General features: G+C 55.2%; 3 protein-coding genes across 3 annotated transcripts, besides 1 other annotated feature; all 3 read left to right on the plus strand.

Moving 5' to 3' along the window:
* Positions 1-1,482, plus strand: LPMP_101240 (phosphate-repressible phosphate permease-like protein; the record flags this gene model as incomplete). The annotated part of the gene is made up of 1 exon (XM_010698544.1): positions 1-1,482. One exon carries the CDS (start codon positions 1-3, stop codon positions 1,480-1,482), a length of 1,482 nt encoding a protein of 493 aa, XP_010696846.1.
* A 1,955-nt stretch (positions 1,483-3,437) lies between these two features.
* On the plus strand, positions 3,438-5,408 carry LPMP_101250 (biopterin transporter, putative; the record flags this gene model as incomplete). The annotated part of the gene is made up of 1 exon (XM_010698545.1): positions 3,438-5,408. The coding sequence occupies one exon, from the start codon at positions 3,438-3,440 to the stop codon at positions 5,406-5,408; it is 1,971 nt and encodes a 656-aa protein (XP_010696847.1).
* A 3,045-nt stretch (positions 5,409-8,453) lies between these two features.
* LPMP_101260 (fatty acid desaturase, putative) lies at positions 8,454-9,638 on the plus strand (the record flags this gene model as incomplete). Its single annotated transcript, XM_010698546.1, has 1 exon — positions 8,454-9,638. The coding sequence occupies one exon, from the start codon at positions 8,454-8,456 to the stop codon at positions 9,636-9,638; it is 1,185 nt and encodes a 394-aa protein (XP_010696848.1).
* A 343-nt stretch (positions 9,639-9,981) lies between these two features.
* Positions 9,982-10,525: a repeat region.
* Positions 10,526-11,512: the final 987 nt, after the last annotated feature.

Here is an 11,512-nt window from a genome sequence, read left to right on the forward strand (position 1 = left end):
ATGGCGGACGTCAACCCCTATTTGTGGATCGTCATCGTGGGCAGCTTTGTTTCGTTCCTCACCGGCGCCGGTGTGGGCATGAATGACTTGGCCAACGCCTTTGGCACCACGTACGGTGCGCGCATTCTCACCCTCACGCAGATTGTCATCGTAGCCTCGATTTGTGAGTTTTCTGGTGCCGTGACGCTCGGTGGTGAGGTGACGTCCACCATCTCCAGTGGCGTTGCTGACCCCAAGGATTTCGCGAAGCAGCCGTATGTCTTCATGTACGGTATGCTTTGCGCCTGCGGCGCCGCCTTCTGCTGGCTTGCGATCGCCACGTGGCTGCGTCTTCCCGTGTCGTCCACGCACAGCATCTGCGGTGGCGTGATCGGCTTCGCGCTGGTCTACGGTGGCGGTGGCTCGGTGAACTGGGCGAAGAAGAAGAGTGAATTCCCGTTCTTCAGCGGTGTGGCCCCGATTGTCGCCTCCTGGTTCATCTCGCCTGTCCTCACCGGCGTTGTGTCGGCTCTTATCTACGGCCTGGTCCGCTTCCTAGTGCTTCGTCCGAAGAACTGTGTGCGGCGCGCGATGTACACCCTGCCCATCGTTGTGGCCATCGCCTTCTTCCTGGAGTCCTTCTTTGTGCTCTTCAAGGGCGCGTCGAAGCGCCTCAAGTGGTCTGTGGACCGGGCTGCCTGGGTGGCTGCGTGCATTGGCGCCGGCGCTGGCGTGCTCTCGTGCGCGTTCATTCCCCTTCTGAAGCGCTTGGTTGCTCGTGACGAGGCGCGTGCCCTCGCTGCGTCTGAGGAACGACCGAGCACGACGGAGGACTCTAATCAGCGTGAGCCACTCAGCGTTGAGGACGTGCGCAAGCCTCGTGAGGTCACCGGCGACGTCGTCAACGAGTCGGAGGCCTCCGACTCGGAGCGGTCGGAGGAGCGCAAGGTGACTGGTGCCAGCGGCCTTCAGGTCCAGCAGTACGAGTGGGGTGCCGAGCGCGTATTCCGCTACCTGCAGATCTTCACTGCCATCTGCGCCTCCTTTGCCCACGGTGCGAGCGACGTGAGTAACGCCGTCGGCCCGCTTGCCGCCATCTACCAGGTCTATCAGTCGGGCAGTGTGGAAAAGAGCTCCTCTGTCCCGATCTGGGTGCTGTGCCTCGGTGGTGCCGGTCTTGTTTTAGGTCTCTCCACCTTCGGTATCCGCCTGATGCGTCTGATGGGTGAGGATCTGACTGTCATCACTCCGAGCCGTGGCTTCGCTGCGGAGTTATCGGCGGCGCTCGTTGTGTCCTTCGCCTCCGGCTACGGCATTCCCGTCTCGTCGACTCACTGCATCACTGGCGGTGTCATCGCCGTCAGCATCGTCGATGTCGGCTTCATGAACATCCGCTGGATCATGGTTCTGAAGATGTACGGCGGCTGGGTGTTTACCCTGGTGATCACTGCCGTTATCTCCGCCATGTTCTTTGCCCAGGGTGTCAGCGCCCCTGCCCTTTAGCTCTCTCTCCTTCGCGTCCGCTCCTGGGCGTGCCAGTTAAATTTGTACGTTGCGAGAAAATTGTTTCCCTCTTTTCTGCCAGTTTTGATTCTTTCTCATTTTGTGGTGCTCAACCATTTGCAACTCTCCGCTGCTCGCCAGACACCGTTTTTTTTTTCTCTTTGTTTCACGTGTATTTGAGATTGTCGCAGGTGTGTGTTTGTGCTTCTTGCCGTATTTATGAGTGTTCGAGGCGCATGCACACTCGCCCACACTCACAGGCACCTATACACAGACAGGCAGTTGTGAACACTCATCACACACATACACGCACTCATTCACAGGAGTGCGACTTTCAATGTCCAAGGTCGACTGATTTCCTTTTCTTCCCCTCGCTCTCCCTCTCTCACTCGCTGTAAAGGACGTTGCTTCGGTCCCTTGTTCATGTGTGTTTCAATGTAACTCGTTTGTTTTGGCTCATTTGCTTCTCTCTTCATACTTTATCTTCATTCTTTTAATCTTTGTGAGTGTGAGTTCTTGCGTGCGTATACGTGTTTCTTCTCCTTTCAGCTTAGCGTTTCTCGGTTCTTGTTTTCTCGGTGTTGTCCTTCATTCCTTTGCTTCTCGCCGCGCTGCGCTCTTATTGAACAAAGAGGGAACGACCTCCAGACCCCAAGGCATGATGAAGCAACAACAAAAAGCAAAAAATGCAGAATCGTAGGATGCTCAGTTAACCCTTCGTCTTCGCCTCTTTCTTGTCCTTTGCGTCGCTTCTTTACTCGTCTATTTTTTTTTTTCGTTTAGCTCTTTTCGCGTCTCTCTCCGTTTCGTGTCTTCATCTTCCCGTTTTACTTATCGCCGGAAAGTTTCTTTAGGAATCGGAAAACTTCAGCAGGCTAACATCCATTTGCAGCCGAATCCCCTTCCCTCGCAGATGCCGGGAAATGCAGAAGAAAAAGACCATGCTATACATAATCATTCTCTCTCTGTTTCTTTTCGTTCCCCTAACACTCGCGTCGACTTGTTGTGTGTGTGTGTGTGTGTGGGCGCCCTACTTTGCTCTGATGTACTCTCGTATGATGAGCGAGACCCTTCGTTGCGGCGCACCTCTTTGAAAAAGGAGAAAAAAGGAAACGGAGCTATACCAAAAAAGCTCCTCTTTTTCTAGTTTAATGATGCTCAGGGAAAACAGAGTAAGGAGGTGAGCAACTTGAGAGGTGGATGCCCGCGTTTCTCTCTGAGGGAAAACCATTTCAGGCAGTGACTGTGCAGCTGTGTGAAGCGACGACAAAGCGTACAAGCGTTGCCTGACACACTACGGAGACTGTTATCCTTTGCGACTCCCAGGTGTTTTTTCCTTCTCCCTTTTGAGAGTCTTAATGCATCAATGTGACTTACCGACAACGAACAGCACAGAACAGGGCAAGTATCAAATGCGGCTCGTCTCTCTTGGTTGTTGCAGGGTGGGCGTTTTCACGTGTGCGCCTCCGCCCGTACACCTTCTTGACGAGTCGAGGATGTGGGGCGACTGTCTGTGTCTAGAGTAAGTCACCTCGTCCATTTGTTTGAACCGCGGCAAAGGGGGGCTTCGAGTGCGCAGCCCGGCTGCACGATGTGCGCGTGAGCTAAATGCGATGTCACACACACACACACGCACTCACGCACGCTTCGCTCTCCCCGGCTATGCTGCGGCTGCGGGTATGCACTGCTTCCTTTTTGAAACTCTCGCACCCTCGACGTGCAACTGGCGTTCTTTTGCACAAACTTTCCCCCTTTCATGTTCTCTGACAGATGAAACCACAAAACACACTGCCTATTCTTTCTGTTTTGCTTGCGCTACGACTCACACGCGTTTTCGTCCGCCCACTCGCCTTTCAAGACTGCGGTTTGAGTGTTTACGCGCTTCCCTCTTTTCATACCACCTCACGTCTTTTCTGCACCCACTGCCCCCCCCCCCCCTACACACCCAAGCAACCATGCCCGATGATCAACAGACCGGAAACGTCGTCAACGGCGGTGATGTGCCTTGCTCAGCGCCACCCCAGCAGAAGCTGGAGGAGGACGACGAGGGCTACGTGCACCCTGACACCGCGACGCTCTTCGACGCTTTCCCGTTCATGCGCCACTTCCCGATCTTTGGAACGGCGGTGGTGCCGTTTGGACCAAAGTGTACGATGTCGCTTGGCGTTGTGTACATCCTCAGCAAAGGTCTCGCGAGGACGCTGCTCAACGCCTCCAGGTACGCCATGTTCATGAAGAAGTACGGCGTCACCACGGCGGTGTACCAGCGCATCTCCGGTATTGGCTCTATGGGCTTCTCCATCAAGCCGTTGACAGCCATCCTGAGTGATACGTTCGCCTTCTTTGGCTACACGAAGCGGTGGTACATGGCCGTGTCATGTGTTGCCGGTGCGGTATGCGCTGTTGTGTATGGTTTGCTGCCATTTAAGTCGTCGAGCGCTGGCATCGCGGGCGGTATGATTTTCATCTCCGTCTTCTGCATTGCGAACATCGATGTGCTGTCGGAGGGTCACTACAGCCGCCTCATCAAGCGCCACCCCGTTCCTGGTGCGGACCTAATCTCGTGGATTTGGGCTCTCATCATGGTGGGCGCGATCATCGCGTCGGCCATCCAAGGGCCGCTTTCCGACTTGGGCCGCCCTACCGTTGGCATCTTCATCTCTGCAGGCCTGCAGGCTTTCTGCATGCTCTTTTTCATCTTTAACTGGTACGGCGAGAAGAAGAACCTGGTCGAGCGCAAGGAGGACTACCTCTTTTTGCTGAAGGAGGCCCAGATGCGGGGTACAGACTCGGAGCCGATCAAGGAGGGCGTCTTGGGGTACGACAGCACCACGAACAAGAGCAAGTCCGCCGCGCCGTATCCCGAGCCCTTCGCGCAGAACGGCGGTAACGAGCTGGTGAGCTGTGTTGAGCTTGACCATGACGAGATCGAGTGCGACTTTGTCGCAACCACTTGCATGTGTGGCATCTTTGGAGTGAACAAGGAGGTCATCTTTCGCAACGTCTCCATCGCCGTCTACGGCGTCATCATGACGGCTGGCGTCATTGCGCTGACGGTGCTCAACATCACGGGCTCGACCTACGAGCTGCTCTACGGCTGCATCGGCATCTCCCTTATCCTGTGCGTGACCGGCTTCCTTTGCATCCCCATTACGATCATGAAGGCCAACTTCTTCGGGTGGTTCCAGCAGGTGTCATACATCCTCATCTCAGGCGGGACGGACAACTTCTACATGTCGGACGCCGCGTGCCTGCCGGACGGGCCGCACTTCACGCAGACCTTCTATAACACGGTGGGCAGCGTCATTGGCAACGCGGCTGGCCTCATTGGTGTGTACATGTTTGCGCGCGTCTTCTCGAAGCAGAGCTACCGCGTCACGCTAGCCTGCACCATCCTTGTCCAGGTTCTTGCGAGCGTCTTTGACATCATCATGGTCCAGCGCTGGAACTTGTACATCGGCATCCCGGACCATGCCATGTACATCATGGGTGATGCTATCGTGTACGAGGTGTGCTACATGCTCAACTACATGCCGCTAAACATGCTCATCTCGCGCCTCTGCCCAAAGGGGTGTGAGAGCACGATGTTCGCAATCCTAGCGAGCTTCAGCAACATGGGCTCCTCGACGTCGTCCACGATTGGCGCGATCCTGATGGAGACGGTGTGGCCTCTCTCCTCCAGCCCGCCGTGCGACTTCAGCAACCTGCGCTGGCTGCTGATTGTTGGCCACCTCATCACGCCACTCATCGCCATTCCGGCAGTGTTTGTGCTCATCCCCGGAACCCGCATCTGCGATCCGATCGACCCGAGGGATGTCGAGGCCCAGTCCATCTTTCAGACGTGGCTCAACAAGTTCACTGCAACGTCGGACACACACGCCAAGCCCCAGTGCAAATCGCTGCCAGATTCAGAGGAGAAACAGTAGTCGTCGGTGATGCGCTACGCGCGCCATGTGCGTGTGTTATGGTTTCTTAATCTCCTTCTTTTTTCACCTTTCGTGGGTTTGTGTGCGCTTCCTGTATCGCTTATTCCAGTGCACCGCCTCCATATCTGCAAGTACACCGATTGATTTTTTCTTTTTTTCTTTCAACGCGCTTAACAGCGGCCATGATGCGGCACTAGCCCCGCAGGCACCAAGAGACCCTGCACTACGCCGCCGCATCTGCCTCTTTGTTTTGTTGTACTCTTCTCACGTTTAGGCAACCCTCCTCCATGTACTGTTCCACATTTTTGTGTGCCCTTAGCTTGGAACCGTTGCATCTCACGAGGCAGCGCGCCGCTGGAGTGGGCACCAGTAGAGAAGGCAGTTTCGTTTTGTCTCAGTGCACGACGATCTTCTCCCTACCCCACTGAGCAAGTGACTGCGTACTTGCTTCTCTTCTCGCTCCCCCACATGGACCTAGGTGTATACGTGTGGTACGTGCTCACAAGTGGGGGCGAGGAAGAGGAAGCGACGAAGAGTTATAAGTCTCGTGGAGTAGCGCAACCGCGTTGCTCCTTTCTAACATTTTCGTTTTTCTGTGTTTTCTCTTTCCTCGATTTCTCTCTGTGTGTCTTTGTTTTCTCGCTTCGTGAGCCTTGTAGATGCGTGCATGCGCGCATGTGCCGAGCGTCACGCTCAACACTGAACCTATCAACAAGGAGAGAACCATGCCACAGGCTACAAGGCTCATTTTCTCGCTTCTCCCTCAAAAGCATCACCCCAGCCGCGGCCAATGGAGCGCTGGGGGAGGGGCGAGAAAAAGCGAAGGGAGTGACGTGTAACACCTCCTCTTTCGCCATCCCCTTTTATCCTCCCTGTGTTACGCTTCTCTTCTCCCTTTTCTACCCGCCCTTCCCCTCTCCGTCAGCATCTTTGCCTCCGCTTCTCTCTCTGTCGATGTGTGCATGTCTGTAAGAACGGTTTTTTCTATGTTATTTATTTATTTTTCTGTTGTTCTTCTTCAGTAGTGATTTCGCATCGTTTATTTCTTCCACTTGACGTTTTTCTTTTCTTCCTGCTCTACTAGCCATGGAAGGAAGTCCCAAAGACGCACTTCTCTCTCTCCCCCACCGCCTCCTCCATTTTATTATCGCTTTATCGTAAATATGCGCTTGTGTATGCGCATCCACGTGTCTCTTCCCCCCCCCCTCTTCGCTGCTTTGACAGCACCTGCATTGATGCGCGTTGACACACCGGGAAAAAAAGGAACACGTACGACTATTTGTGCACTTCTTCTACTCGATAGGAGCAACGCAACAACACCAAATAGCTAGCGAGGCATCTCTCGCTCTGCTCACCCTGCAGCCCCTTCACATTGTTACAAGGGGCAGCTCGTGATCGCCGCTTTCTCCGTACGCACACAAGTGAGGCACACCCACAGGCGTGCGCACACATGTGTGATGTCTCTTCGTGCGTGCTTGCTCTGCTTGGTGGTGAAGTTGCTTGGTGTGTGACGGCGAGGGAGGGGGCAGGAGAGTGCCGACTGTTGAACTGGAGCAATCCAAGGATACCGACACGAGAGAGAAGAAGTGTGCGCTACGGTGTTCCTCTCACGTAAGTGGCGAAATCATCCCATAATGAGAGGGGCCCGCGTGGATCCGATGCGGTGCTGCGCTGAGAAGGAAAGGGAAAGCGGAAGAGAGACGAACACTGTTAGCTCAAAGAGAGAAAAAATCGAATGAAGCCTTCAGTGATTAGGTTTGTCCATGTTTACTAGTGTCATTGGGAGACAAATGCGGGTAGTGAGGCTACCCTTGTATGGGCGAAGGCACACTACCACTGCTTTGGGCTCATATCCCTACCTCCTATCCCCATTTCTCCACACCCATCTCACTACATTGAACGCGCGGCGTGAAGGAGAGCGACGCAAAAATGGCATCACTGGCAAGAGTCCACGCCCGTTTAGGCGACCCCGAGTACTCCCACGCGGACGGTGTATGCGAATTTTCGGGGAGGGCGTCGCATTTCTGTTCGCATGTCCGCGAGGTGGACAAGCGTATTTTTCTTTTTTTTTTCTGTTTAATCGGTTTGCTCCTCCCCCTCCCTCTCTTTCTTTACTCCTTTGTCTCTGTCCTCATTTCTTTTCTCTCCTTTTATCTGCACTATTTTCTCTGTTGTTGTGTGGGCTCGCACTGGCACTGTGGCAGAGGCCTGCCCCCATTTGGCTTTCTTTCTGTGTGTGTTTCCTTTCTACCTTGCAGGCTTCATCATCTCTGTTGTTCAATGTTAACTTTGGTGATGTCTGCATTTCCGCGAGTCAAGCGAAAGAACCGCACCCACGCAGGAAAATCGCACCAAATGGTTCTGTGTGTGCGCCATCAGTGTGTGCCGTCGACCTTTCCGTAGGCGCACTGCCGCACATCGTGCGACTGTCAGGCGGCACGGACGCAGGATACTGAGCACTCCCTCCTTTGCGTACTCTCAAGCGGCTGTTGTATGGGAGTGAGTGGATTTTGCGAGGTGCTGTGTAGGTGGTGGAGGGTGGCAGCACGCAGAAGTTCTCCTGCTCATTCTCTGACTGTCCCACGTCTACAGATGCACAGGCCTGTAGGGTTCACTTCCTCTTCACGCAGTCGAAGGAGTCGCTGGCGCGTGCGGGCTTGAGGCACGACAAACGAAAACAGCAGGGGCGGGGGGTGTAGCTGCAAGCAGGCATATCCGCAACATTGCTACGGCGTCACATGCGGCACCTGTTTGCCCATTTCCTTTCCCCACCCTCATTCTCTCTCTTTGTTTCTATTCCTTTTCTCACGTGTCCCACAGCTGCACGATATATATATCTCTATATATTTATCTATATCTATATAAGCACGTACTCTCTGTGATTCAGCTGCATTTGCACGTCTCTGCAACGGGCGACTAAGAGAGAAGTGCGGAAAAGCAGGCGAGGTACCCCGCCGTGCTATCAGCATTCGTTTCGTCATAATCCATGCGCATCCACTCCCATATGCGTACACACATTCCGCTGCTCTAGCCATCTTCGCAGCCATGAAGTCCATTCTCAAGGCAGGGCGCAATAAGGATGTGGACGTAGTGGTGCCGCCCAAGGAGCTTACCATCAAGCAGATCCAGGACCAAATCCCCGCCAAGTACTTTGAGCGCTCGGCGGTGCAGAGCATGTACTACGTCTTCCGCGACATCTGCCAGGTGCTGGCGCTGTACTTCATCATGTATCGTGCCGTGATGCCGGTGCTGGCTGCCTTCGGGGGCGTTGTGTATGGTGTGGCCGGCACAAACATCGTCAGCTATGCCGTCGTCGGTGTTGTGAAGCTTGCGGCGTGGACTGTGTTTGGGATCGCCCAGGGCCTCAACGGCTTCGCTATTTTTGTGCTCGCCCACGAGTGCGGTCATCAGGCCTTCAGCCCGTACCGCTCGCTGAACAACGCCGTCGGCTTCCTGCTGGACTCCGCCATCCTCGTCCCGTACCACAGCTGGCGCATCAGCCATGGCAACCACCACAAGAACACGAACCACCTCACCAAGGACACGGCGTTTGTGCCGCGCAAGGAGCAGCGTGTGATTGGCCTGGTCGAGGAGACGCCGCTGGTGATGCTGTGGAATATGTTTGTCATCTTCACATTTGGCTGGCAAGCGTACCTCTTTGCCAACATCGCCAGCCAGGACTACGGTCGCCGCACCAACCACTTCGAGCCCTCGTCGCCGCTCTTCAACAAGGACGACCGGTACGACATTCTGCTCTCCGATGTCGGCATCGCGGCTGCGCTGTTCATCTTGGCTCTCTGCACTTACCAGTACGGCGCGTACAACGTCTTTTGCTGGTACGTCGTGCCCTACCTCTGGACGAATTTCTGGCTGCTCTACGTCACCTACCTCCAGCATTCCGACCTGCGCATCCCGCACTACGTACACGAGCACTGGACATTTGTGCGCGGCGCCATCGCCACAGTCGACCGTGACTACGGCTGCATCATCAACAACTGGCTGCACTACATCAACAACTCCCACGTCGTGCACCACCTCTTCAGCCAGATGCCTTTCTACCACGCAATCAACGTGACGCGCCACCACATCAAGGACATCATCGGCGACGCCTACGTCGTGGACGACCGTTCGCTTGTCGAGATGCTGTGCGAGACATGGCGAGAGTGTCGCTACGTCATCCCGTCCGAGGGCGTCAGTGTCTTCTACGGCTTCACCAAGGAGGGCGCGTAATACATAGGACGCGTGCGAAAGAGAGAGAGCAAAGCAAAGATGCAGTGTGCTGCGCACTGTCCTGTTAAATTGTACCACCCCTCGCAAGGGTCATGGCAGCGCTGCAGGACGCCATCCTCACATCGTGCTCTGATTAGTCCATGAGCCCCACCTTTGGCCTTTTTTTGTCTACCTTCTCACCAGTGCCTCTCTCTTTTATAGTCCATGGTGACACCACCTCCATGTGGGCTTCCCATCTCTCCTCCTTTGCCTTTCCTTTGTGGCGGTTCTCCGGCTCCTCTGCAGTGCATATGCCTGTGTGAGCTCCTGTTTGCCTTTCCTCTTCCCCCTTTTCTGCACTTGTCCTAAAGGCGGGGGACACCTCCGTGCGTAGTATCCAGGCTCCAGTACCCACTCTGTGTGGGGAAGACAGGCAGCCCCCCTCCCCCTGCCAGTGCGGGGCCACTCCTGGTGGTGACAGGGCGAGGCACCTACGACGTGTCTAGGTCCGAGCGGCGTACCGCCACTGATGCCGGCGGCCAGGTCGTGGGTGGCGCTGCGCCGGAGGGAACCTGCGACCGCGAACACGTGTTACGCCTGCACGTGAGGGGCAGAGTGCCAGCGCGACTGGAACGCACCACACCCGATCCTCGCTGCCTAGTGGTGTGGGGTGCCCGCGCCACCCCGAAGAGGATGCACCGGGTGGCGGCCGGCATGATGGGAGCGACTGTGAGGCGAGCTGCGGAGCGGTGGTGTGCAGAGCCTGAGGCAGGGGCCGTGCTCAGATGGCTGGGTCGGCGCATTGCTGTAACGCGTGTCTGGTGCTCCTTCGCACCCCGCGGTGGGTGTGTGGCAGGCCGGGTGGAGTGTGGACTACATCCCGCATAGCAGATTGTGCACGTTGGAAACGGAGCACTTCACTTCGCCCACCCCTTCATCAGCCTCTCCAGGGCGGCCTCCGTCTTTGACTTCACCTTTGGATTAATGTCGTTATTTGGTGGCTGTAAGGAGGAGGAAAGCGATGGCGCGTGTCTCTCTCTCTCCCTCTTCCACCCGTCCCTTCGCCAGCCTTCTTTCCAGCTGTTTACGCCTCCGAACACTTCTCTCCTCTCTACGAGAGAAGGCGAAATCACCACCTGTGTGAGGGTGACAAGCTTCGCAGCGAATGAGAGAGCCCCATAGCGATCTGCAGCAGCAAGGGGCAGCAACTGCGGGTGCTTCCTGATGGCTATTCTTTCTCGCCTCAGCCCAGGCCTCACTGTGAACAAGCGAGACAAGTTGCATGTGTGCAGATGCGGCGGCTGACGTTTTTGTGTTGTATTCTTTTGTTACGTTTGGAAGGGCGTAGTGGCCAACATGGTAGGCACGTGCGTCTAACTCAGCCATCTCTCTTTCCCGTCTTCTCGCTCTTCCTGTCGTTATCCACAGTAGAGTATGTCCTGTATCCCACGGCGCCCACATATGTGCGTGGGTGGTGTGCGTGAGCGACTTGCTGCGGTGTTTATGCACCTCAGCGGCTGTTTGATGACAATTGTACCGTTGCCGGATGACCGCAATGAGGATTTGATGAAAAATGAGGAGAGGGAAGCAGGGCTCCCAACTGATGTAGACAATGGCGGTGTTGTGTGGGTATGTGTGGTGGCAGCTCTGATGGCTTGTGCTCTGCACCGCGGTCCCGTTGCTTTCCTTTCGTTTTCCGGTTTTACTTTTCTTTCCGTTAACGCATAAGAGGTATCTGCAGTGATGATACCCGTAAAGGAACTTTCACCACGCCCCTCCCCAAAGAAGAAAGGAGGATGTGCACATACCACCAAGCGATTCATTTAGTCTGCTGCAGAGAGAAAAGAAATACATAGCCAGACAAGCGGTGCCTTTTATGCCTGTAACCAGAAAAG

This window comes from Leishmania panamensis (assembly GCF_000755165.1).
Source record: "Leishmania panamensis strain MHOM/PA/94/PSC-1 chromosome 10 sequence".
Classification (NCBI taxonomy): Eukaryota; Euglenozoa; class Kinetoplastea; order Trypanosomatida; family Trypanosomatidae; genus Leishmania; species Leishmania panamensis.